Source organism: Lontra canadensis, unplaced genomic scaffold (assembly GCF_010015895.1).
Source record: "Lontra canadensis isolate GAN:19392208 unplaced genomic scaffold, GSC_riverotter_1.0 scaffold107, whole genome shotgun sequence".
NCBI lineage: Eukaryota > Metazoa > Chordata > Mammalia > Carnivora > Mustelidae > Lontra > Lontra canadensis.
Window position 1 is genome coordinate 3,447,373 of NW_022631101.1, and position 26,117 is coordinate 3,473,489.

Here is a 26,117-nt window from a genome sequence, read left to right on the forward strand (position 1 = left end):
TTGGCTCCGACATCCCCAGGCTGCTCTAAATTCCGTTCCTTTGGAGAAGGAGGACCCCAAAGGGAAGGGACGGAGGCTGAATCAGGTGAGAAGTAATGAACCTCCCCTTGTTAAATGAAGAAATCCTGCCTCCTGTTACTTATAACCTAATGCTCTCCCAGGGAGACGTGCGGTTACTGTGATTCTATTTTATTTTATCTTGCAAGACTTTATTTTTAAGTAATTGCTACTCCCAACGTGGGGCACGAACTCACAACCCGGAGATCAAGAGTTACCTGCTCTAGGGGCTGAGCCAGACAGGCCCCCCACTGATACTCAAAGGCAAATGTTTCTATAATAATGATTTTTACATTAATGTTTATGCTGGTGATATTCATAATTTTGAATTGTTCATGTAATACTATAATTATGACAAGGAAACTCTATTTTTTTAAAGATTTTATTTATTTATTTGACAGACAGAGATCACAAGTAGGCAGAGAGGCAGGCAAAGCAGGCTCCCCGCTGAGCAGAGAGCCCGATGTGGGGCTGGATCCCAGGACCCTGGGATCATGACCCGAGCAGAAGGCAGCGGCTTAAACCACTGAGCCACCCAGGTGCCCCAAGCAAAGTTTTTTTTATATGTAAAATGGAGATAAAATTTCAGCGTTGGCTAGGATCTGGATTTCATTGTCTTATTAATACTTGCTTTTTTTTTTTAAATGTATGTTTATGTAATCTCTGTACCTGGCATGGGGGATTGAACTCACAACCCTGCGATCCAAGCGTCAAGGGCGTGATGGCTCCGCCAGCTAAGCCAGTCAGGCACCCCCACACCCGTCTCACCTTTCTGTCGAACTACACAACCTCAACAGCTTTGGCCTCGATTTCTTTATGTGCGGATAATGATACTACGTCGATTATCACCCTGTCTTGCTTGCAGATGAAAACTGCAAGTCAATAACGCATTTTACTGTAAGAGGTGTTTAGATTATCATCATATTTTCTCAAGGGCCAATTTGGTGTATGACATCTTTAAAGTGTAGTTGAAAGATGTATAGAATATAGGTAGTATCAGTCGCTTAAGTGTTTGCATTTGGCTCAGGTCATGATCTGATCCCAGGGTTCTGGGATCGAGCCCCATGTTGGGCTCCCTGCTCAGCGGGGCGCCTGCTTCTCCCTCTCCCTCTGCCTGCTTCTCCCTCTCCCCTGCCCCATCTCCTCAATCAATACAATCTTTTTAAAAATTAAAAATAAATTTTAGTGGGGCGCCTGGGTGGCTCAGTGGGTTAAGCCTCTGCCTTTGGCTCAGGTCATGATGGCAGCGTCCTGGGATCGAGCCCCGCATCGGGCTCTCTCCTCAGCGGGGAGCCTGCTTTCTCCTCTCTCTCTGCCTGCCTCTCTGCCTACTTGTGATCTCTGTCTGTCAAATAAATAAATAAATAAATATATATATTTTTTAAAAAAACAAATAAATAAATTTTAGAATAGAAGAATAGGGGCATCTGTGTGCCTCAGTCGTTAGGCGTCTGCTTTCCGATTGGGTCATGATCCCAGAATCGCGGGATCGACCCCGCTTAGGGCTCCCTTCTTGTCGGGAAACCTGCTTCTCCCTCTCCCACTCCCCTTGCTTGTGTTCCCTTTCTCGCTGTCTCTCTCTCTCTCTCTCTCTGCCAAATAAATAAAATCTTTAAAAATAAAATAGAATAAAAATAGAAGAATATAGGGTACCATTACGAGGTTGGCCAGTGACAAGGGTGACAAGGATTGCGCAGAGAGCGGAGCAACAAACAGGGCAGAATCCATTCACTCTCCCAGGGAGGAGAGGGGCCGGACATCCAGAGAAATATCAGCCGAGTTCCTGTCAGGCTGGGCCCTTTAAGGGTTTTGAAGGACGTGAGAGGTTTGCCTCTGCACCCACGGAAGGTCTTGGCGGACTCAGCAGGAGGTAGCCAGTGTTCGGTGTTCCGAGGGGCTCTGTCTGGGATGTGGGTTGTGGTCTCGCTAGAGAAGAAAATGTTTTGGAGTTGGTGCCTACTTTCCAACAATGTGGAGCACCGAGACCACCAGAAACAGAGAGTTCAGGGTCAAGTGCAGACACTTGGGAGTTTTGCTTGTAAGTGTGGCTGGGGAGCGGGGAGGGCGGTGCCTTGAATAGATTGCATTCAATGGTCATATTGGCTTCAGTGCAAAAGATCCCTAAATTTGCATGTTACAATTTTCCTTTTATTTAAAAAAAAAAAAGTACATATGTTTGTCACCTTGTGCTTTCCGTTTTCCGGGTAAACAAAATGAAACATTTATTTTTCCCTATCTGACTTTCATTGTACATTAATTGGACAATATCATGTGTGTGTCACTACTGATACATTTTGATTTGTTTCTACCATATATTTTATGATTTCTGTTTTGCCTTATTTTAGAATTCTTTCTTTACCGTTTCTTTTTTTAATTTTTTATTTATTTTTTTAAAAGATTTTATTTATTTATTTGACAGAGAAAGAGATCACAAGTAGGCAGAGAGAGAGGGAGAAGCAGGCTCCCAGCTGAGCAGAGAGCCGGATGCGGACTCCATCCCAAAACCCTGAGATCATATGACCTGAGCCACCCAGGCACCCCAGTATGGGGATGTTTAGACCACAAAAACTTGAAACTATCCGAAGGTCCTTCAGTGGCTAAATGTATAAACTCTAGTACGTTACTCAGAATAAACAGTAATGAAGTTTTCAAACAGTCATGCATATGGCAAATCTCACATGCCTCCTACCCAGAGGAAAAAAAACCCTGTCTCAAAAGCCTTTGCGTTGTGGTACTGCGTTTAGGACACGTTCTAGCAAAACTGGGGAGATAGAGAATAGATGAGTGGTTGCCAGGACTGAGGACTGAAGATGGCCACAAGGGGGCAGCCCAAGAAAACGTTTCCACTGCGTCAGAGTCCCTCCTACCTTCTGTCTGGCAGTGGCTTTGAAACTGCATTGTCAAAACTTAGAGCTGTATCCTCAAAAGCATGAATTTTATTAAATGTAAATTTTGTGGGGTTTTTTTCATTTTATTTTTAAGTGATATCTACACCCAACGTGGGGCTTGAACTCGCAACCCAGAGATCAAGAGTCCACAGCTCCAGTGACAGCCAGCCAGGCGTCCCTAAATGTAAATTTTAAAGCAAACTTTAAATAGGGAGTCCAGAACTGTTGAAAATGACATAATACAGCTGATTCATGGACTCTTGATTATTTTTATGATTATCTCAAATTCGAATTTGTCTTTTGGCCGTCTCCCAAAGGAGTCAAGAATTTAGTAACATAACCCTCTTAATTCAGTGGTTCCCGAGGTTGTCCCCACAAAGAAACACTCCCCATACGTCCCTCCTCCAGCCCCTGGTAATCGCTAATCTGCTTTCCATCTCTATGGTTTGCTTCTTCTGGACATTGATGACTGGTTTCTTTCCCTTAGCATAAGGTTCATACATGTGGAAGGACATAGCAATACTTCATTCCTTTTTCAGGCTGAATAATATTCCATTGTATCGATAAGCGCGTTGTGTTTACTCACTCATGGACCTTTGGGTTGTTTCTACCTTTTGGCTTTCTACCTTCATAGTCCTACTATGAATATTCATGTACAAGTTTTTCTATGAAGACCTGTTTTCAGTTCCCGTGGGTATGTACCTAAGAGTGGAATTGCTGAGTCATGGAAATTCTGTTTAACTTGGGTTTTGGGCGGTTTTTTAGATTTCCTTCCCCCCACCATAACTTATAGAGAGAGATGGGATGGGGAGGGGCAAAGGGAGAGGGGGAGAGAGAGAATTTTATGCACGCTCCATGCCCAGGTAAAACCCAATGTGGGTTTTACATGTCTGGATCCCAGGACCCTCAAGATCATGGCCTGAGCTGAAATCAAGAGACAGGTGCTTAACCAGCTGAACCACCCAGGTGCTCCATAGCTTTCTTTTTTTTTTAAATTGTATTTATTTATTTGTTAGAGAGAGCACAAGCATGGGGAGCAGCAGGCAGAGGGAGAGGGAGAAGCAGACTCCCTGCTGAGCAAGGGTACTGATGCTGGACTCGATCCCAGGACCCTGAGATCATGACCTGAGCTGAAGGCAGATGCTTAACCGACCAAGCCCCCCACGTGTCCCCATAGACTTCTTTTTTAAAGTAATGTCCACATTCAATGTGGGGCTTGAACTTACAATCCCCAAGATCAAGAGTTGTGTGCTCTACCGACTAAGGCAGCCGGGTGCCTCTCCATTTAACTTTTTAAGGAAACCTGGGGAGTGAGTTTCTCGGGATCTTGGGAATTTTTCAAAGGAGACGCCAATGCGAGGGCAAGGTTTGGAATCGCTGCCCTAGGACACGCATTCTGATCAGATTTTAACATGCAAACCTCCTAATTAAGCACACATTTGGTAGAAGAGATCTCCACATTATCCCGCAGGGCATTTGAGAAATATGCTTTGGTGTTTCTTACGGTAGGATTCACCATTTGGAGAACGTCAATGGGAACCCAAACTGGGGTGATAATATCCAAGATTGTGGATGGTTTTCAAATGTCCAAATCACCCACAGGACGTATCAGAAAGTTGTGTTAGTGATCCCCAGAGTGAGGTTCAGATTTTAGAAAAGGTAGAAAAAATGATCACCGTCAGTGACTTCATTTATGAATGATACATTTCTTCATATGACTGCCAAGGTCCCTGCTCAGTGGCCAACACATCCTTCCCAGCAGAGAGCAGCGTCAAATGTTAATTCCCCAGGACTGGTTTGCAGGAGGCAGGGAGGGGGAGGCGATGTGTCCGTCCTGACCTTGCACATCTGGGAATCATGGTGTCCTCCCACTTGGTCTGAACTCTTGTAGCTGAAGTTTGGCTACAGGTACAGTAGGACCACATGAAGGGGTCTTGGCCCATGCCTAGAAAGCCTCCCACCCTCTGTGAACTGCTCAAATATTGATGTCCCAAGAACTACTTTACTCTGGGAACTGGCTTTCCATTTCACATCTGGGAAATAACCACTCAGAATGTTATCCTCCGGGAGTGCCTGGCTGGCTCCGTCGGTGGAGCACGTGACTCTTGATCTCAGGGTTGTAAGTTCAAGCCCCACGTTGGGTACACAGATTACTATAAAATGCTTTTTTTTTTTAGAGAAGGAGGAGAAGAAGGAGAACAAGAAGAACAAGAATGTTGTCCTCTGATTCCAGGCAAGGGCCATAATCTGAACCCTGAAGATGATGAGCATTTCAAAGCAAGGATGAAGGAAATGCCTGTTTCGCTCAAAAATATCATTAGAATCAGTGAGACAGGTAAGATACTATACCATCATCTTTTTTTAAAATTATGTTTAGAAAGGTTTATGTATTTGAGGGAGAGAGAGCACAAGCAGGGGGAGCCGCAGAGGGAGAGCGAGAAGCAGGCTCCCCGCTGGACAGGGAACTGGGCTCAGGACTCAATTCTAGGACTCTGAGCTGAGCCCAAGCAAGAAAATGTGCCTGGTGACCAGGGACCAATTTGGGAGTTCTAGATCATTCCATTTTATTGCAGTGCTTCTTGCCAGAAAATATTATTCACGTCTTATCCAAATAACTGGATTTTTACCATCAAAAAAAAATTCCTTTGTTCTTGAGTATATGTTTGGCTCCGAGTTTCCATTATAAAACAGTGTTCTTTGACCACATATCAGTAGTATGGCAGATTTGTCGATCAGTGAGTTTCTGGGAATTTATACTTTGGAGAGTAAGAACTTCGGAGAGAGTTGGAATTACCAATTAATTGGGGGGCAAAAAGTTGAGTGATGAGACAGATTGGATCTTTAAACAATTTTGCTATGATCACCCCTATGGCTGCATTTGGCCATGGTGTTGGGACTGGGGTCATGAGGGAAATCCCAGCTAATTTTTTTTTTTTTTTGAGGATCTAGTGTCAGACCCGATTCCAGAAACATCACGTGTGGAAGTAAAATCTAACTAGGAAGTAGATGTCATTTTTTTTTTTGTGATGAGTTAAGAAAGTCAGAAAATTGAAAAAAGCAAAAGCAAAAAAAAAGCCTCTGTCACCATCACATAATCAAAAACAGGAGCCAAGATTATATCTAGAATAGTGCAGTCCAATAGAATTTTCTACAGTCATGAAGATGTGCCCCATCCATGTTGTCCAGTGCAGAAGCCACGAGTCAGCTGTTACTAGCGAGCACTTGAAATATGAGTCGTGTAACTGAGAAACTTGAATTTAAATTCAAGTTTAAACTTGCACCTGGGTGGCTGAGTGTTTAAGCGTCTGCCTTCCGCTCAGGTGGTGTCCTGGGATCCAGCCCCGCATCGGGCTCCCTGCTCAGTGGGGAGCCTGCTTCTCCCTCTCCCACTCCCCCTGCTTGTGTTCTCCCTCTGTGTGTGTCAAATCAATAAAATCTTTTTAAAAAAAGAAAAAGAAAGAAAACGCTGTTGGAGCAGCTGCCTTCCCCCAGAGTTTGTGTAGAGAGATTCAACCGTGAGAATTTTTCAAATGCACATTTACTTTCTTCGGCATTTTAGCGACTCCCCTGTCTCTGTTGGTTTTTTCTTCTGTGAAGACAGATAACTGCTTCGTGCATTTGGAAGATACACGCGTCCAGATCTATCATGGACTTGACCCATCGTCAGAATCATCCACAGGAAGACAAATTCGCCTTTGCTTTCTGATGCGGCCCCGGTTTTCTCTCTCCCCTGTGTGATCCACAGGTCCTGGCTTTTCTCCCACTCACGTTCCTGGCTTGTTTTTGTCGATCCTGCATTTCTCAATCTTTATGTACATTTAATTAAAGCATTTAATAGAAATGTCTTTGGAGCTCATTACCATGTTACGGTAGCCAGAATAATGGCCCTCCAGAGATGCCCATGCCCTGATCCCCAAAACCTGTGGATCTGTCCCCACACATGGCGAAAGGGATGGGTGGCCAAGATGATTAAAATGAAGACTTTGAGATGGAAGGTTATCCTGGATTTTCTGAGCGGATCCGTGGGATCACCAGGGTCTGTGTAGATTCGAGAGGGAAGCAGGAATGTTGGTCACAGACGTCACGGTGGAAGCAATGGTGGGTAGATTCACTTTCAAGATGGAGGAAGGAGCCATAACCAGGGAATCCAAGCAGCCTCTAGGCGTAGGGAAAGCGAGGAAAGGAAACGGATTCTCCTTGGGTAAAAGTTCCAACCCTCTGAACACGGGGTTGGTTCCCCTGGCAACCATCCACATCCTTCTGGGCTTTCTGGCAGTCGCCTCATTAGCATAACAAAAACACATTTATCAGCCTTATGGGAAATTCCAAGGATTTTTAGAAGCTCTGTGCCCCACAGGATAGAAGGCTGCTGTAGATCAGTTCGATATGATTTCAAATCCCACTTGTTTATGACAAAAATGAAATTGTCCCCCCCCCATTTTTGGTAAGCTCCAGGCCCAACGTGGGGCTTGAACTCATGACCCTGAGACCAAGAATCAACGTGCTGTACCAACTGAGCCAGCCAGGGGTCCCCCAAAATGAAATTGTTCTTTTTTTTTTTTAAGATTTTTTATTTATTTATTTGACAGAGATCACAAGTAGGCAGAGAGGCAGACAGAGAGAGAGAGAGGAGGAAGCAAGCTCCCTGCTGAGCAGAGAGCCCGATGTGGGGCTTGATCCCAGGATCCTGGGATCATGAGCTGAGCCAAAGACAGAGGCTTTAACCCACTGAGCCACCCAGGCGCCCCGAAATTGTTCTTAAGAGTAAAATCGTCTTGGGGGGCCTGAGTGGCTCAGTTGGTTCAGTGACTGCCTTAGGTTCAGGTCCTGATCCCAGATCCTGGGATCCAGCCCTGCGTAGGGCTCCCTGCTTAGTGGGTGGGGAGCCTGTTTCTCCCTCTCCCTCTGCCTGCCACTCCCCTGCTTGTGCCCTCTCTCTCTGTATCAAATAAATAAAATCTTTAAAAAAAAAAGAAAAAGTAAAGTCATTTTGCTCGAAGAGTGAAGGACAGGATGTGGTCATGTCATCCGTCGTCACTGGGAAGCTCTCTGTAGCTTAGCTTCAGAGGAAACCCGCCAGGGGCTTTATCAATAAAAATGTAAAAGCAACTGGTGACCGGGGACGTTTAGATCAGTGGAAACTGTTGCATCTGGGCAAGGAGACTGTTTGCTCTAAGTAGCTAGCTAGGACTCTGAGGACCTTTGGACGATTAGCTTCTGCCAAGGTCAAGGCAACTCGGTTCCCAACAGGTGGAAACGGAACAGCGCCTCCCAAAGGCTGTCCGCGCCGGTGCTAGCAAGAGAGCGCTCTGGCGTCAGGGGACTTTGGCTTTTGTCCTGGCAGATCGGCGTCAGCTCACCGGAGTACAACGGCTATAAAAATACACCTCAATTGAACGACTTTATTCCCTTTCATCTCCCCTTGCCTGGAACTGGTGTGATTGATCTGCCATTGGTTTAGATTGTGTTATTTCTTTTTTTTTTTTAAGATTTTATTTATTTATTTGACAGAGAGAGATCACAAGTATGCAGAGAGGCAGGCAGAGAGAGAGGGGGAAGCAGGCTCTCCACTGAGCAGAGAGCCCGATGCGGGGCTCGAGCCCGGGACCCTGGGATCATGACCTGAGCCGAAGGCAGAGGCTTAACCCACCGAGCCACCCAGGCGCCCCTGTGTTATTTCTTTATTGGCTTCCTGGAGACATTAACCTATATGCTGTTGGCTTGCGAACTTACTAGGATTTCTCGCAGTGGCCTTGTGTTAAATAAGTTGCTGGCAAAGACAATCTGCGAGCATCAGTTTGCCTCCCGAAACAAAACAAAGACCGCACATATATTTCTTATATATTTTTAAAGAGTTTTTATTAATTTTTTGAGAGAGAGCCCAGAGAGAGTGAGAGGGAGAAGGCAACTCCCCGTGGAGCAGAGAGCCCCATATGGGGCTCCATCCTAGAATCCCGAGATCATGACCAGAGCTGAAGGCTGATGCTTAACCGACTGAGCCACCCCGGTGCCCCCCTCCCAACTCCTTTTTCAATAAAACTTAGCCCCCATGCATAAAGCAAGATCAATTAATGTAGATACGAAAAGACCCTGCTTTGGAATGTCAGGATAGAGGAGAAAATCCTTAACTGCCTTGGGGGAACTTCCAGCTTCTTTTATGCTGCATTTTATTTTCAAAGTGGATCGATCACTTTCAAATCAAGGAGGCCATAGGATGATACAAAGTCATTTTCCATTTCTTAAGTGTCATTAAGGAACGGAGTTACCGGATCTGTGGTGTTTGTGTTTTCTTGCACTGTCTTCCCACAATGAGGAGGAAAGACTTCGCCTCTTCCCTCTTAGGTTTGATGTAGGAAAGACATTAGGGTTCAAAGCCGATGGCCAAGAAAGAATTCTTGAGGTGTGTTTAGTGCCAAAAGGTGATTTTATTAAAGCACAGGGACAGGACCCTTGGGCAGAAGGAGCTGCACTGGGGACAGGAGTGACCCATTATATACTTTCAAGCTGGGAGGGAGTTGGGGATAGTGTAAGTCTCTAAGGAATTTTGGAAGCAAGGTTTCCAGGACCTCGATGAGGGCTACCTATTGTTGGGAAAAGATCTTTTATTACCATCTAATAAAACCTTAGTCATGAGACCCTTCAGATGTACATCGGTGGGCCATGCGCTTGGGGGATATGTGCCAACGTGTATCTTGAGGGTAGAGATAAAGGAAGTTTCCAAAGGAATTTTTACATGTTAAAGTAGACTTTAAGGAACCTGGGGGTCAGGCTAAGATTGTCCTTTGCCCTTAGCGAAGTGTTAACATCAAGGTAGCTGAATTTCTAGAGGAATGTCACTCTGCCTGTTTCAAGGACTTGTCAGGCTATAGGTAGTGGGGAAATTTAACATTTCTTTTGCCTTTCTTTCCCACATCAGGTTAAGCACCAGGGACCTGCAAATTAAATAACAAAAGACAGATACATGGGAGAAAAGGCACAGAATTTTAATTAATAGTTTCGTGCTCGGTAGTTCATTGGAAAGAAGTGAAACTCGAGCGGTAGGAAAGAGGGTTTGGACCTTAAGGAAGAAGACCTAGTGAGGGAGGGGACTAGGAAATTGGGGGGGGCGCTAATGGAAGATATGGGCTCTTTTAGTAGTGTCAGTTTATGCAAATTAGTCTTTGTGTTGACTCCCCCACCTTCCACAATAAGAGTCCTTTTTCTCTCCCTGGTACAGAGCTGGGGGCAGAGGAGCGCAGGGGGTAGAGGTACCTTCCCCAAAGAGAAATTTATGGTTTGCTTTCAGTCATTTAAGGGAAGGAGAGAGAGCTCTTCTTGCATCAACCCATTCTCGATTGTCTTCAGCTCAAAATAATCCTTACCCCAAAGTGACGTATTCTGGAGTGGCATTTCCTTTTTCTCCCCCACCTTTTTGGAGATATTACTGACATATAATATTGGTAAGTTTAAGGTGTACAACGTAATTGATGCTGGGCAGTTGAGTTCAATAGTCAAGAAAGAATTCTGGCTCGATTGGTGGAGAGGGGACTCGAGCTCAGGGTTGTGAGTTCAAGCCCCATGGTGGAGATAGAGATTACTTAAAAATAAAATCTTTAAAAAAAAAAAAAAGGAAAAATTCTTGAGATATTTTATGGTACAAAGAAGGTGCTTTTATCATAGCCTGGGGACAGGACCTGTGGGCAGAAACTGCACGTGGCTCAGTCGGTTAAGCGTCTGCCTTCAGCAGACCTCAGGGTCCTGGGATTGAGCCCCACATCTGACTCCTTGCTCAGCAGGAAGCCTGCTTCTCCCTCTGCCTGTTCTGCTGCTCTCAGTCCTTCTGCCCTCTCTCTGACAAATAAATAAATAAAATCTTTAAAAAAGAAGGAAAGAAACTGCATGAGGGTGTTAAGGTGGGAATGATTATATATTCTTGAGTTGGGGGTAGGCAGGTAGAGGTCACACGAGTCTCTAAAGGGATTTCCCTTCATTAAAGAAGTCTTAGAGGGTCCTGGAGGCCTGGGGATTGTCAAGGTCAGGTTGCTTTCCATCTCCAGCCAAGCATTTACATTAAGGCCGCCACAAGTTCCTTGAGGACCTTCCTCAATCTGCCTCAGATATTTATCAGTGGGATTTAATTTTATCTGCATTTCTCTTCCCTTCATTCTCTTATCATCATGATTTTATAGGGAAGGAAAGTCCTTCCAGCTGGACTAAGAATTAAATTTACATGAGACAGGGGCGCCTGGGTGGCTCAGTGGGTTAAAGCCTCTGCCTTCAGCTCAGGTCATGATCTCAGGGTCCTGGGATCTAGCCCACATCCTGCTCTCTGCTCAGCAGGGAGTCTGCTTCCCCACTCTCTCTCTGCTCGCCTCTCTGCCTACTTATGATCTCTGTCTGTCAAATAAATAAATAAAATCTTTTTTAAAAAAATAAATAAATTTACATGAGACAGATGAACAAGAAAACAGATTTGTGTTGTGGGTTCACAAAAGGCCCATAATGAAACTGAGACCTAGAGAAATGACCAAGGCAAGCAGTTTGTATACTTTTTTTAAGCAAAGAGACCATACATTTGTGAGGAATTTATAGGATAAGGAAAATAGGTGTTTGGGAGTTTTGATTCAGAAGGAATTTGTTGGGGGGGGTTGGTTTTTGTTGTTGTTTGTTTTTTTGTTTTGTTTTGTTTTGTTTTTCTTTTTGTTTTTTTTTAAGATTTTATTTATTTATTTGACGGGCAGAGATCACAAGTAGGCAGAGAGGCAGGCAGAGAGAGAGAAGGAAGCAGGCTCCCTGCTGAGCAGAGAGCCGATGGGGGGGCTCAATCCCAGGACCAGGACCTGAGCCGAAGGCAGAGGCTTTAACCACTGAACCACCCAGGCACCTCTGTTGTTTGTTTTTTAAAGATTTTATTTATTTGACAGAGAAAGAGAGAAAGGACACAAGCAGGGGGAGTAGCAGACACAGGGAGAGGGAGAAGCAGTCTCCCCGCCCAATACAGGACTCAGTCCTGGGATGGTGTAATCATGACCTGAGCCTAAGGCAGACACTTAACCGACTGAGCCACCCAAGGGCCCCATGGTGCAAATGCCGTAGAAGGAATTTGAAGTGGAATTAGGGCCAAGGTAGACCAGGAGAAAAGGAACAGGTTTTATTTTTACATTGTTCTGGGCTTTAAAGTCCGGATCCTATGATAAGGGTGTCTTTTTACATCTTAGTGCAGGGAGGGTATCTTTCAAATGGAAGATTTATTTCCAGCTTTCAGCAGGTCAGAGGAGGGTTTGAGTGTCCTTGCATTGGCTGTTTCATTTTTTTTTTAAAGATTTTTATTTATGTATTTGAGAGAGAGAGAGATGACAAGTAGGCAGAGAGGCAGGCAGAGAGAAAGACAGGGAAGCAATTCCTTGCTCAGCAGAAAGCTGGATTCGGGGTTCGATCCAAGGACCCTGGGATCATGACCTGAGCCGAAGGCAGAGGCTTAACGCACTGAGCCACCAGACGCCCCGTAGTGGCTGTTTCTTAACCAACAAACCTGGCTGCCTAGCTTGCTCAATCCTTAGAGTGTGTGGCTCTTGATCTCAGGGTTGTGAGTTCAAGCCCCACAATGGGTATAGAGACTACATGAAAAAAGAAAACAAAGCTTAAAAGAAATAGGAGTGCCTGGGTGGCTCAGTCAGTTAAGTGTCTGCCTTGGGCTCATGTCCTGATGTTGGGGTCCTGGGATTGAGCCCCTGAGTTGGGCTCCCTGCTCAGTGGAAAGTTTGCTTCTCCCTCTGTCCCTCCCCTGGCTTATGCTCACCATCGCTCTGGAATAAATAGATAAAATCTTTTTAAAAAGGTAACTTTAAAAATAAATAAATTAAATAATCAATATACCAAAGTGGTACTTTTTGGGGTGGCCTGCCCTTTGCCCCCACAATTTGGTAGACACATATATTGCAAAATGATTATGGGGGAAGCAAATTCTGATCCCTTGTGCATCTGATCCCTGGGTCATCGCAAGTGACCTCCAGGGGGAATCTAGAACAGGAAGAACTAGGAAACCAGTTTAGCAAGGCACGCTAGCAATACTTTTAACATAACAATCTTGGCTGGAAAATGTACAATTTCATGAAGTGTGGTTATTTTTCTTTTTTAGGGAAACTCTCCACCCAACGTGGGGCTCAGACTCAGACCCCCCCCACTGAGCCCACCAGGTGCTCCAGGGGTAGTTTTTTGTTTGTTTGTTTTAAAGCATTTGGAGCACAAAGTGGGGGGCTTGAACTTAGGACCCTGAAATCAATACTGTGAGCTAAGATCAAGTCAGATGCTTAACTCTAGGAGCCACTGGGGGCACCCCTCTAGGGATAGAGAATTTCGAAGTCATCATTTTGTGAAAATGCATAAAGGGAAACCTCACGAAAATGGAGACAGGCGGCCAGAAGGGGAAACTCTTGCGCTGCCCTAAAGACTTACCTGGAGGTAGTTTATTTGGGGGAAAAGTTGAACACAGGGAACAAATGTGGGGGCACTGGGGAAAATGAAATAGGAAAAGGGGAGAAGCCAAGCCAAGGCTAGAATATCAAACTGGTTCCCTCTTTAAACAGCAGTGCAATGGCAATTCTGGACATCTTTTGAGGAACCACATAGAACGTACCCTGAAGGGCTCCAACAGAGGGCAAACGGCTGCGGCTTTTTCCTCACTGGTTCCCGTCACCCCTCAGTCAGATGATGCTGAGAGTCTGACACCTTCCCACGTTCTGGTTTGCACACACGACAGCGTTAATGGCCACACGGGGTCCCCCAGGACTGCTCCCTGCAACAGCAGAGAAAGTCTGGGGTGATGCATGAGATGAAAATCATCTTTAGAACTAATTTTTTATTCATTTTTATGAATAATCTCAGATTATACACAGTTGAAGTAAAGAGCAAAGACCTAGAGGGTTGGTAAGGGAAGAAAATCCGAAATGATGTGTGAAGTATAAGTGAAGGGGATATAAAAAAGAAAAGGAAAAGGGGGCTGGCTCAGTCAGTGGAGTATCTGACTCTTGATCTCAGGGTTGTGATTTGGAGCCCCAGGTTGGGTGTACAGAGATTATTTAAAAATAAACTTTTAGGGGCGCCTGGGTGGCTCAGTGGGTTAGGCCTCTGCCTTCAGCTCAGGTCATGATCTCAGGGTCCTGGGATCGAGCCCCGAATCAGGCTCTCTGCTCAGCAGGGAGCCTGCTTCCCACCCCCCACCCCCCCCACTGCCGCCTGCCTCTCTGCCTAATTGTAATCTCTCTCTCTGTCAAATAAATAAATAAAATCTTTAAAAAGATAAATAAAATAAACTATTTTTAAAAATCTTGGCTGTATTGGGGAGGGAGCTAAGGAGAGCCTCTTACCTTTAAAGGAATAAAAATTATAGTGACAGCTGAATTCCCAATAAAAAGATCGGACCACAGAGAAGGTTCAGAGTGATGCCTTGAAAGTGTGAAGGAGAAAGTACCAACCCAGCATTCTATACTCAGTAAAAATATCCCTAAGAATAAGAAGGAAATGGACCATTTTGAGGCAAGAATTTTAGAGAATTTATCACCAGCTGCCTTACACTAAGGGGAAAAAAAAAGAAAAGAAAAGAAATGCAGATGGAAACAAAGATGCAGAAAGGACCAAAGACACAAAGAGAAGAATAAATATCAAGGGAAATTTAAATTAATGTTGGTTGTATAAAACAACAAGGATAACATCATATAGGATTTAAAATGCAAACTGTTCCAAAACACATAACACAGGTAGGCCTATAAATTGTGAGGGAGTAAGTGAATTTAAATTCTAAGGTCTTTACATTATCTTTGATGTATAATTATATGCTAGATATTTATGTCAAGAATGTATTTTCTGGGGCACCTGGCTGGTTCAGTAAGTGGGGCGTGTGACTCTTGATCTTGGGATTGTGAGTTCGAGCCCTGAGTGTTGGTTGTAGAGATTACTTAAAAATAAAATCCTTTAAAAAAAATGTATTTTGAGATCTCTAGGGTAAGTGAAAAAAATTTTTAAAGATTGAATAATTTAGAGAGGGATTATAAAATAACCCAAGATTTGGCAAGAAAGTAAAAAAAGGAACACTGGACATTAAGAACATATAAATTAAATTATAAAACGGCAGATTTAAATTCAGTTATATCAGTAACTACATTAAATATAAATGGATTGACTCCAATTCAAAGACAAAGTTTTTCAGATGGGATTTTTCAGATTCAGTTATTAAAAAATAAAAATAAAAATTCACTTACTACAGAGCTTATAGAAATGTGCTTTAAGTATAATGATACCGAAGAGTGGAAAGCAGAAGTCTTAAAATAAATTATAACATTGAAACACTAAGTTAAAGGGGCGCCTGGGTGACTCAGTCATTAAGCATCTGCCTTCAGCTCAGGTCATGATCCCAGGGTCCTGGGATAGAGCCCCGCATCAGGCTCTATGCTCAGCGGGAAGTCTGCTTCTCCCTCTCCCCCTCCCCCTGCTTGTGTTCCCTGTCTCTGTGTCTCTCTGTCAAATAATAAATAAAATCTTTTAAAAAAAGGAAATGCAATGCTTTCCCACATTTCCAAGGCAATTAAAAAACAAAACAAAACACTAACTTTAAAAAAAAAATTTGTGTATTTGTACACCCACTTTTTTTCTTAATTTTTTTTTTAAGATTTTATTTATTCATTTGAGAAAGAGAGGACAAGCAAAGGGAGGGGTTGAGGGAGAGGGAAAAGCAGACTCCCCACTGAGCAGGGAGCCCAATCTGGGGCTCATTCCAGGACCTGGAGATCATGACCAGAGCCGAAGGTAGATGCTTAACCATCTGAGCCCCCCAGGTGCCCCTCTTAAGACTTTTTTAATTTTTATTTTATTTTATTTTATTTTATTTTATTATTTTTTATTTTTTTTAAGATTTTATTTATTTATTTGACAGACAGAGATCACAAGTAGGCAGAGAGGCAGGTAGAGAGAGGAAGAGAAGCAGGCGTCCTGCTGAGCAGAGAGCCCGATGTGGGGCTCGATCCCAGGACACTGGGACCATGACCTGAGCCGAAGGCAGAGGCTTCAACCCACTGAGCCACCCAGGCGCCCCTTAAGACTTTTTTTTAAAGCAATCTCTACAACCAACCTGAGGATCCAAATCGAAACCTCGAGATCAGGAGTCCCACGCTCCACAAACTGAGCTAGCCAGAGGTCCCTGAACACCCGTGTTTATAGCATAATGCACAAAAGCCCAAAGGGGAAAACAACCCACATTCCATGAACGGATGAAGGGATAAATCAATGTGGTGTAATCTTATGGTGGAATATTATTCACCAATTAAAAAGAAGCAAAGCATGGATACACACCGTGACATGGATGAACCTTGAAAACATTAAATAAAATGGGGTGTCTGGTGGCTCAGTGGATTAAGCCTCTGTCTTCAGCTCAGGTCAGGATCTCAGGGTCCTGGGATCAAGCCCCGCATCAGTCTCTCTGCTCAGTGGGGAGGCTGCTTCCCTCTCTCTCTGCCTGCCTCTCTGCCTACTTGTGATCTCTGTCAAATAAATAAAATCTTTTTTAAAAATTAAATTAAAAAGCCAGACACGAAAGGACAAGTGTCATATGAGTCCAGTTCTATGAGATACTTAGAATTGTCAGAGTCATAGAGGCAGAAGGCAAGTAGAGGTTATTAGGGGCTGGAGGAAAAAGGAAATGGGGACATGAACTAAAATTGTGCTAAGTTCGGACACCTCAGTGGCTCAGTCGGTTAAGCATCTGCCTCCAGTTCCAGTCATGATTCCAGGGTCCTGGGATCGAATCCTGCATCTGGTTCCTTGCTCCTTGGGGAGCCTGCTTCTCCCTCTCCCTGTAGCTCCCCCCGCTTGTGCTCGTGCCCTCTCGCGCTCTCTCTCTCTCTCTCTCAGGCATATTAAGAGAATAAAATATTTTTAAAAAATAAAAAATAGGGATGCTTGGGTGGCTCAGTGGGTTAAAGGCTCTCCCTTTGGCTCAGGTCATGATCCCAGGGTTCTGGGATCCAGCCCCAGAAGGCTCTCTGCTCCGGAAGGAGCCTGCTTCCTCCTCTCTCTTGGCCTGCCTCTCTGCCTACTTGTGATCTCTGTCTGTCAAATAAATAATAAAATCTTTAAAAAATAAAAATAAAATAAAACTTTATATATATATGTATATATATATAATAAAATAAAAAGTAAAACAAAATTGTGCTAAGTGACTGATGTCAGCCTTCCGTGACCCTCTCAAGTGACCTCAAGGAAGAAACAAAACCAGAAAAATAAACAACAGTTAAACAGAGGCATGCAAGCAACACTTTTAAACAATCAGATAAAAAACATAATGTATTAAGATGACCTGAGGGTCTTTCTTGTGTCTCAGTGGAAACCGGTAAACCTTAATTTTAACAACTGTAACAAGTTATACCTTGTGATGCTCAAGTACTTAGAGAAATGCTTGCAAGCCGATACCCCTCTCCCTTCTGCAGCTAACAAGCTTTGGAGGACCTCTTCAGAGCAATCGGAAAGACTCCTTCCCAGGCTATGGTGAATAAAGGTCGGTTTTCTTGCAATTGGCAGGATTTAGTGTTTAATAGATACAGACGTTTCGTTTGGAAAGAGAAAAACGTTCTGCAGTCAGACAGTGGGGATGATTGCCCAACAGTGGGAATGGGCTTAATGCCACTGAACTAGATCCTTAAAATAGTGCAAGGGTTCATGTGTTATGTATATTTTATCACAACAGAAACTGATTGTAGTGTAGGTGGGGGTAGAGGGAGAGAGAGGAAGAGACAGCGCAGAGGATTCTTAGGAGAGTGAAAATACTCGGTGTGAATTTACAGTGGTGGATAGATGTCATCATACATTTGTCCAAATCCATACAGCGTACACTACTGAGAGTGAACCCCAAGGCAAACTATGGGCTTTGGCTGATTACTGTATGTAAGTTCATCTCTGGTTTAAAAAAAAAAAAAAAAAAAGGCATCCTGGAGAGTAATGTTGATAAGGAGGGAGACCATGTTTGGGGCCGGGGAGATACAGGAAATCTCTGTACCGCCTAAGTTTTATTGTAAACCTAATACTGCTTTAAAAATAATGAAGTATTTTTTTAAAAAAAACGAGTTTAGGGGGTACCCAGCTGGCTCAGTCAGCGGAGCGCGTGGGACTGTTGATCTCTCTTGATCTTGCGGGGGTGGGGGGTGAAGGGGTTGTGAATTCGAGCCCCACCTTGGGCGTAAAGATTATTTTTTGAAAAATGAGTTTAGGAGTGTAGGTATATATTATTATTAGACTGTGAAAGCTTTAGAGTAGAATGGCATGACTAGAAATGAGACATTTAAGACAAATTTAATTGATTTAATGGACTTTTTGTGGCTCCCTGCCCTTCTTTCCTAGAGTCAGAGGAATGGGCTGGGCTGGCCTCAGTCTTTGGGGGAGGGGCGGAGGGCGAGGACCGGAGGGTGGAGGGGAGGTGACAGGGTGGCGGGAGGAGGGGGCATGTAAATCAGGTCTTGTCGGGGCCCATCCAGAATAAATTCTCCAATTGAGGTTAAACGCTTTATCCCACCGAAGGGTTTCGCAGGGCGCCCGAAGATCACGTGACTCCGGATCCAGGCGTTTTGACAGCAGCGAGGGGAGCTGGGTCGGGACCCTCGCCCGCTGAATTTTAGGCGGCTGTTTTCTTTCGCTGGAATTTGGGAGCGGAGGTCGCTCCTGCTCCTCGCCGGAGGGTCGCTGGTTCAATCCCAGTAACTGTCAGAATAGTATTTTCGGAGGACTGTTCGCGCAAACCTTGTAGTTATCCGTCAGCCAGCGCTCACCGGGTGGGGAAGGTTGCAAAAGGAAAAGAGGGAGGGGGGCCCAAGAGGGAAACCGGGGACCCTTCCACCACACTGTCCTTTTCCAGCTCTGAGAAGTCCTCCTTTGGCTGGGAAGTGGCTCTCATTTCCGGGCGCCCCCAAGGACCAGAAGTGGCTGGGGAGAAAGTTCTGCGGACCCCAGGGTGGAAGGGGGGAATCCCAGGGCCCGGCAGGGGTGCAGGTCCCGGGATCCCCTTCCTGTGGCTCCTCCTCCTCCCGCCCCTACCCAATCCCTCAAACCATCCATTTTGAGGAGGGGGTCCGGAAGCAGGTACAAAGGGCCTGGGCAGGACGAGTCTCTGTCGTCGATCCTTCCTTGGGGGGGGGCTGGGGTGGGCCGTCGTTTTGTTTTATTTGTTTCTTTAGTTATTTTTACAGTCCCACTCCTCCTGTCCGCAGCCCTGCAACCCTCTGCCTCGCACAGGGAACGAGCCCTTAGGCTGCGCTGCCCGCAGGCCGGTCCCGAAGCCGGTGTTGTTGAGATGGTGAGTGTGCGCGGTTGTCGCGGAGTCCACACTGCTGGGGGAACCGGGTCGGGTTCCGGGGGGTAGGGAGCTGTTGTCCGGGGAAGCCTGATTCTCTCCGTCCTGGAGGAGAGAAGAGGCCGAGAGTGGCCCACGCGTCGAGCCCTAAATGCGCCTTTCACCTTGCCCCAAGGGGCACTCCCTGGCCGGAGCTGGGGGACACCAGCCTGCGGCGCAGGTGGGGCTGCAGCGGGACTGCAGCGGGCCAGGTGAAGGGTTGCTGTTTGGATCCAGGTAAGTCTTGGAGTCCGTTGTGATTAGGGCGAGCTGAAAAATTCTGGGCACAATCAGATCGAGGGGATGGCCATTGGGGTTCTCTTCTGGGGAAAGGGTTGCGGGATTTGAGTAGGATCCAGGAGCACGGGAACTGAGGTCTCGGTTGAGGGCATTTATAAAAGGCCAAGGTGAAAGGAGTTCCAGGGGAGTGGTCAGGATCAAATCCCCTGGTCTCAACAAGTTGTCTGTTTGTCCTCACCGACTCCAGGAAAGTCTGTTTCCAGGGAAGCTCTGGGCAGCAGTGGGAAGGTGTTTCATCACCCGATGTGGATGTTTTCCTTCTACCTGCTTACCTGAGCCCAGCCAGAACTATGAATTCTCTTTTGGTTTTGTTTTTTGCTTTTCCCACCGTTCCAAACCCCAGGGTGTCTGAGATCACCAGGGACTCTCCCGGAGCCCCAGTTATATGGGTTTGTTGCAAGGACAGAGAGACAGAGATCCACCCCAGAGAGGAACCTTGCAAATGAAGGGATGGAGGCATTCATTCCTTACAGGATCAAGAGGTGCAGGGCGGGGAGGGGGATGGGAGGAAGGGGGGAGGATGGAATTCAGGGTAAATGTCACCGCATGCTGGCTTAGATAGGCTCAGGCTGAACTGCGTGCAAAGGAATGATCTGGACCAGACTGTCCCTTGGAAACTACAAGGTCACATAGAGGTGGAATGTTGTGTCCCAAACCCCTTATCTGAAAGTCTGCCCAGAGTTGCAGTTGGAGGCTGCCTCCCGGTCCATGTGACTCAGGACTCCCCCCAGGCAGGAGTGGGATGTACTTTTCTTACTGATAGGATGTCAAACAGCAGCATTTTTGAGGGCTGTGATTTTTAGGGAACAAAGTTTATCGGTAAGTTAGCAAACAAGTAAGGGGGCGGGTGGGGAAGAGTCCTTTTGACTTTGCTGCTGGTTTCCTCCGGGTCTGATCTCTTCACCTGATGAGTGGTAGGGCGGGTTTGCAGCCTTGTGTTCACGGTGACAGGGCTGGCTATAATCGCCAGCTTGCCCAGACACTTAGTAACTTTGTCATACTGAGGGTCGTGTTTCTGTTTGTTTTGTGAAAACCCGAGTTCGCGTGAACCCTGGAGTAGTGAATGCGAGGGGATCTTGGGGACCCCACATAAATGTTTGACATTTTGAAGCCGAAGTAGGATGGATGTCTGTTTCTTAAGAAATGGATTCGGTATATATTTTTTAAAGATTTTCTTTCTTTATTTGTGGGAGAGATTGAGAGAGAGACAGAAAGCACAAGCAGGGGGAGCGACAGATGCAGAGGGAGAAGCAGGCTCCCCCCACCCAGCAGGGAATCCCGATGTGGGGCTCGATCCAGGACCCCAGGATCATGACCTGAGCCGAAGTCAAACACTTAACCGACTGAGCCACCCACGCCCCCCAGAATCAGTGTATTTAAGAAGATGTGGGTACTCTGACATCTGGCATATCATTTGCACCCCTAGGGAATTTTGAAATATGAAAGCCATTAATTAAATCTCTCCGGTGGAAGGAATTTTTATTTTAGTTGGAAAAGATGACTTCAAGGTTAAAAAAAAAAAAAAGCCAACCTCATCAATTGCATTGTAAATTATTTAATTGTAGGTTGTGTTTCGCTTGATAATGTATTTCTGGAATATGTAATAATAGATCAGTGTGTTTAAAAAATTGCAGGTTGGTTGGGGTAGACCTTGAAGGCTTCCTCCATCTGTCCTGGCTTGCTCTGTTCGAGGCTCCTGGCTGCCCGGAAGCAGCCACTTCTGTAGATCCTTGCCTGTCTTTTCAAGGTTCCTTATTTTTCCTTTAATTCATGAAAATGAGAAAAGAAGCTCATTGTGCACTCTTCTGCAGCTAGTGTTACAGATTTTAAAAGGCTTAAGTGACCGAATATCGTATGGGGGTCTTCGGAGACCGACAAGGGTATTTGATTCTATAAAAACATTACTGCTCATGTTTCTCAGCATGGTAATGTTGCGGCCACATTTTATTGTATTACTTTTTTAAGATTTTTATTTATTTATTTATTTATTTATTTATTTATTTATTTATTTGACAGAGGGAGAGAGAGAGATCACAAGTAAGCAGAGACACAGGCAGAGGGAGAAGCAGGCTCCCCGCCGAGCAGAAAGCCCGATGTGGGCTGGATCCCAGGACTCTGCGACCATGCCCCAAGCCGAAGGCAGAGGCTCAACCCACTGAGCCACCCAGGTGCCCTTGTGGCCACATTTTAAAAGATTCCTCATGCTTTAGAGATAGGAAATGCACATATTTAAGGATGCAATGCTATGATAGCTGGAGTTTTGTTGACAATAATGCGATAGGAGAAGGGCAGTGAAGAGGGATGGGAAGAGGTGGGGATGGGTGGAAACAGGTGGATGGTGGGTCAAGGCTTGATTGCATTTTCTTTTCCCTGTATTATGCGTGTTCACACTTTCCATGATTTAACAGCAAATGGTTAGACAGATCTTTTGTACTGCTAAGCTTTTTTTCCCCTCTATTTAAAGATTTTAAGCAATCTCTACACCCAATGTGGGGCTCCAACCCCCAACCCCAAGATCAAGAGTCACACATTCCAATGACTGAGCCACCCAGGTGCCCCCTCATGGTACCTCTTTCACATCTTCAAACCACCTTCTTTCCAAATCTTGTCCCATTCACAGGTCCTGGGGGTTAGGACATTGGCATATCTTGGGAGGGGACGCATTTCAGCTCATAACAGTGCCCCCAAATGGGTGTGTTGTTCTAGGACCCTGTGACCTTCACAGACGTGGCCGTGAATTTCACCAGGGAGGAGTGGGCCCTCCTGGACTCCGGGCAGAGAATTCTCTATAGAGACGTGATGCTGGAAAACTGCAGGAACCTGGCCTCTCTGGGTGAGCATCCCACCCTCCCAGACATGATCACGGCCAGGACAAATGCGAGTCAGACCCCTTCCTGGGTTCCCAGAGCTGTGCTGAGAAATGGGATGGGACTTGCTGAATAACCAAGACGGGGCCACCGCCCCCCAAGGGGTGGACTAGAGTTCACCCCATGAGACAGGAAATCTGTCCATTGCATTGCATTTTTATTCTCTTCCTGATTAACAGCCCTCGGGAGGTCCTTAGGTGAATGAACATGAGAACAGAGCATTTCAGTGCATTCATGAGGAAAACAGAGGGACCACTTTGTTGCTCCCTACTCACACTTACTTAGCTCCAGAACCCTGCAGACCACAATGTGCACCCCTATTTCGTGGTAAGCCCTGGCCCTACTCTCTTGAGTCATGCACTGTTGCATTGCCCGTGACCGGGCATCTCAACTAGGCAAACTGAGTCTGGTCTCCCACTTGGAGCAAGAAGCTGGTCCGGGAATGGTGCGGGGGAATTTTACCTTGTGCACCAGCCTGCTGGGCAGACATGAATCCTTACGAGGAAGGATTTTACAATGTGGAAATGTTGATGAAGAATCCGTTTCATCCATGTGCAAAACAGCTGTGGCTCCTCAGAAAGTTAAATGTAGAATTACTGTGTGACCCAGTAATTCCATTCCTTAGTATCTACCCAAGGGGTTGAAAGCAGATGTTCCAACAGATGCAGGTGTGTTCCTAGCAGCACACCCCACAGCAGCCACAATGTGGGAATCAACCAACTGTCCATCAACAGATGAATGTACAAATGAAATATGGTAAACAGGTTGCAATATGGACGAACCTCAAACGCAGCATCATGTTAAGTGAAAAAAGGCAGACACGAAAGACAATGTATTACCTGATTTCATTTATATGAAATATTTAGCATAGGCAAATCTATAGAAACAGAAAGCCAGTTCCTGGTTACCAAGGGCTGGAGGGAAGAACAGGGAGTGCCGCTTCGTGGTCTAGTAGTTCTCCTTCCTTTTGGGGTGATGGAGATGTCCTGGAACTGAGTAGAGTTGCTCTTGCACCACATGGCCAATGTCCTTGATGCCAATGAAGGGTACACTTTAAAATGGTTACTTTTATGTTAAGTGAATTTAATTGCAATTTTTTTTAATTTTTAAGATTTTATTTACTTATTTGAGAGAGAGTGCACAAGCTGGGGAGAGGCAGAGAGAGAGGGAGAAGCAGACTTCCCGCTGAGCAGGGAGACCAATGTGGGGCTCGAGCTCAGGACCAGGGATCATGACCTGAGGTGAAGGCAGATGCTTAACCGACCGAGCCACTCAGGGGCCCTGCCCCTTCATGTTTAAAATTACACATGAACTCTGTCTTGGTCTGTTAGGGCTGCTATGACAGAACACCACAGCTTGGGTGACTTACACATAGACATTTCTCTCACATTCTGGAGGCTGGAAAGTTCCAGGTCAAGGAGCCAGCAGGTTCGTTCCCAGTGAGGTCTCTCTCCCTGGTTTGCAGATGGCCACCTTCTCATTGTGTCCTCACATGGTGGAGAGACAGTGAGTTCTGTTCCCCGGCTCTTGTAAGGATGCTAGTCCCATCATGGGGGCCCCACTGTCCTAGCTTGTCTCAACCCCATTACTCCCAGAGGCCCCACCTGCAAATATCATCCCATGGCGTTAGTTAGGGCTTCAACATAGAGTTTTGTAGGAGACACAAATTCAGTCCATGACAGACTCTTTGTCCCATTCTTGCCCACGTGGCATTCCTGATTACGCTCTTAATCCCCACAGAACCCATCATCACCACGGTCAAGCTCCTGATGCGGCCCAAGTCCCTGATGTCTTTCTGCTTCGCTTGCTTGGTCTTCCTTCCCTTTCACATCCCCCTCACATATGCTGAGTGAATGTTTGAAAAGAAACCCACACAGGCGTTTGCCTGTTTTAGCATCTCCAACCCACCTTAACTGTCAACAAAGAACTTAACGTTTGTGTCCCTTTATTTCAGATTTGCTAACGCAACATCAAACCAAAAACTCAACCCCTCAGCCGGACATTCTTGCTAAAAAGACACCTGTTGAAGCAAAGAGAGTGTGCACTGTGAGCCATGCTTCCCGGCCGTCCCAATTGGGAGAAGACTGGAAATGCCACAAAACAGACGAACCACTCACGCAAAGGGAGCAAAAGTTGAAGCAAGTTGCCACTGTACACGAAAAAGATGAGTCTCCGGTTAGAATCCATGACTCTCATGATATGAGGGACGACTCTCTGCCTAGCTCATGGAGAGATTCTATAGGAAACCGTATCCAGAAACATGGCTCAGATATTCTGAAACAAAATCCTGCCCTAACCAGTCATCAAAAGATCTACAGAAACAACAAAAATGATAGAGTCTTGCAGCAGAGTGTTGAGACGACCCCATCTGTAGGACATCAGATGGAGCCAGAGTCCAAAATATGGACTGACCGTCAGAACAATGTGCTTCAGACACGTAATAATGTCTGCAGGGGGGTGGACATCCATGAATGGGATCCATTTGGAAAAACCTTTGAGGAAGACATTTCCCTTAGGTTATGCAAGACTCCCATGAAAGAGAAGACTTACGAGTCTAATCCATGTGAAATCACCTTCCAAAATAGCTCAACCCATGATGTTCAGAGGCAACCCGATACGGCAGAGGCAAATCATAAGAATCAAGGTGAGAAAACCTCTGTCCACATTGCAAATTCTGACTCACACAGGAAGACTAAGACCAGAGAGGGGAGATATATATGTCAAGATTGTAGGAAAAGTTACGTGCATCTGTCATTCCTTACGAAACACATGGAAATTCACACCGGAGAGAAACCTTATGAATGCAAGACCTGTGGGAAAGCCTTTAGATATACCTTACACCTTAACAAACACTTAAAAAAGCACATTAGGAAGAAGCCCTATAAATGTGAGGAATGTGGGAAAGGCTTCACCAATTCTCACAGATTTAAAAACCATCTGAAAACTCACCGTTGAGGGATGCCTGGTCAGCTCAATGGGGAGAGTGTGCGACTCTTGATCTCGGGGTTGTGAGTCTGAGCCCCATGTCGTGCATAAAGATTGTTTAAATAAATAAACGAGCTTTAAAAATAAATAGATAAAAATTAAAATTCACAGTTGAGGGGTCCTGTGAATGAAAGGAATGTGAGAAAAGCTTCATTCATTTTCTCAAAATACCAAGCACATAAGGACATGTTAAGGGAACTCAAGTCTTCCCTGAAGGATGAAAATGTGAGAATTCACACATTTACGTATTCACATCTTGTGAAGGTAAGGTCTAGAAAGATTTTACACCTTCTAGCTTTATGACTTTTTCGTTTTTTATTAACTAGTAATATTTTTTTAAGCAGACTCTGTGCCCAGCATGGAGTCCAACATGGGGCTTGAACTCACGACCCTGAGATCAAGACCTGAGCTGAGATCAAGAGTCCCATGCTTAATGGACTGAGCCACCCAGGTGCCCCCTTCTTTCATCTTCAATAGACATTTCTTCTCACAGGAGAGAAATGCCATGAATCTAAGGAATGTGGGAAAGCCTTCAACATTGTCTCAACATAATCCCAACATTATCCCTGTAAGAACTCACACTGCAGAGTAAGGAATGTGGGAAAGACCCCTTTGAACACTTACTCCTTAAGTTACAGCCAGAGAGGTACTGTGATTGTAATAGATAGAAGA

At 45.3% G+C, this 26,117-nt stretch overlaps 1 protein-coding gene across 8 annotated transcripts; it reads left to right on the plus strand.

Annotated features, from left to right (window-relative positions):
* ZNF114 (zinc finger protein 114) lies at window positions 1-25,483 on the plus strand. Of its 8 annotated transcripts, none has more exons than XM_032839162.1 (7): window positions 1-85; window positions 5,128-5,280; window positions 18,486-18,667; window positions 19,172-19,257; window positions 19,937-20,075; window positions 22,300-22,426; window positions 24,415-25,483. In XM_032839162.1, exons 6-7 carry the CDS (start codon window positions 22,393-22,395, stop codon window positions 25,413-25,415), a joined length of 1,035 nt encoding a protein of 344 aa, XP_032695053.1. In that variant the 5' UTR covers window positions 1-85; window positions 5,128-5,280; window positions 18,486-18,667; window positions 19,172-19,257; window positions 19,937-20,075; window positions 22,300-22,392; the 3' UTR covers window positions 25,416-25,483. The 8 variants fall into 8 exon arrangements, 7 of the variants coding, with proteins under 7 accessions (XP_032695053.1, XP_032695050.1, XP_032695045.1 ...); XM_032839159.1 differs by having other exon boundaries at window positions 19,197-19,257; XM_032839154.1 differs by lacking the exon at window positions 19,937-20,075.
* The last annotated feature ends 634 nt before the right edge of the window (window positions 25,484-26,117 follow it).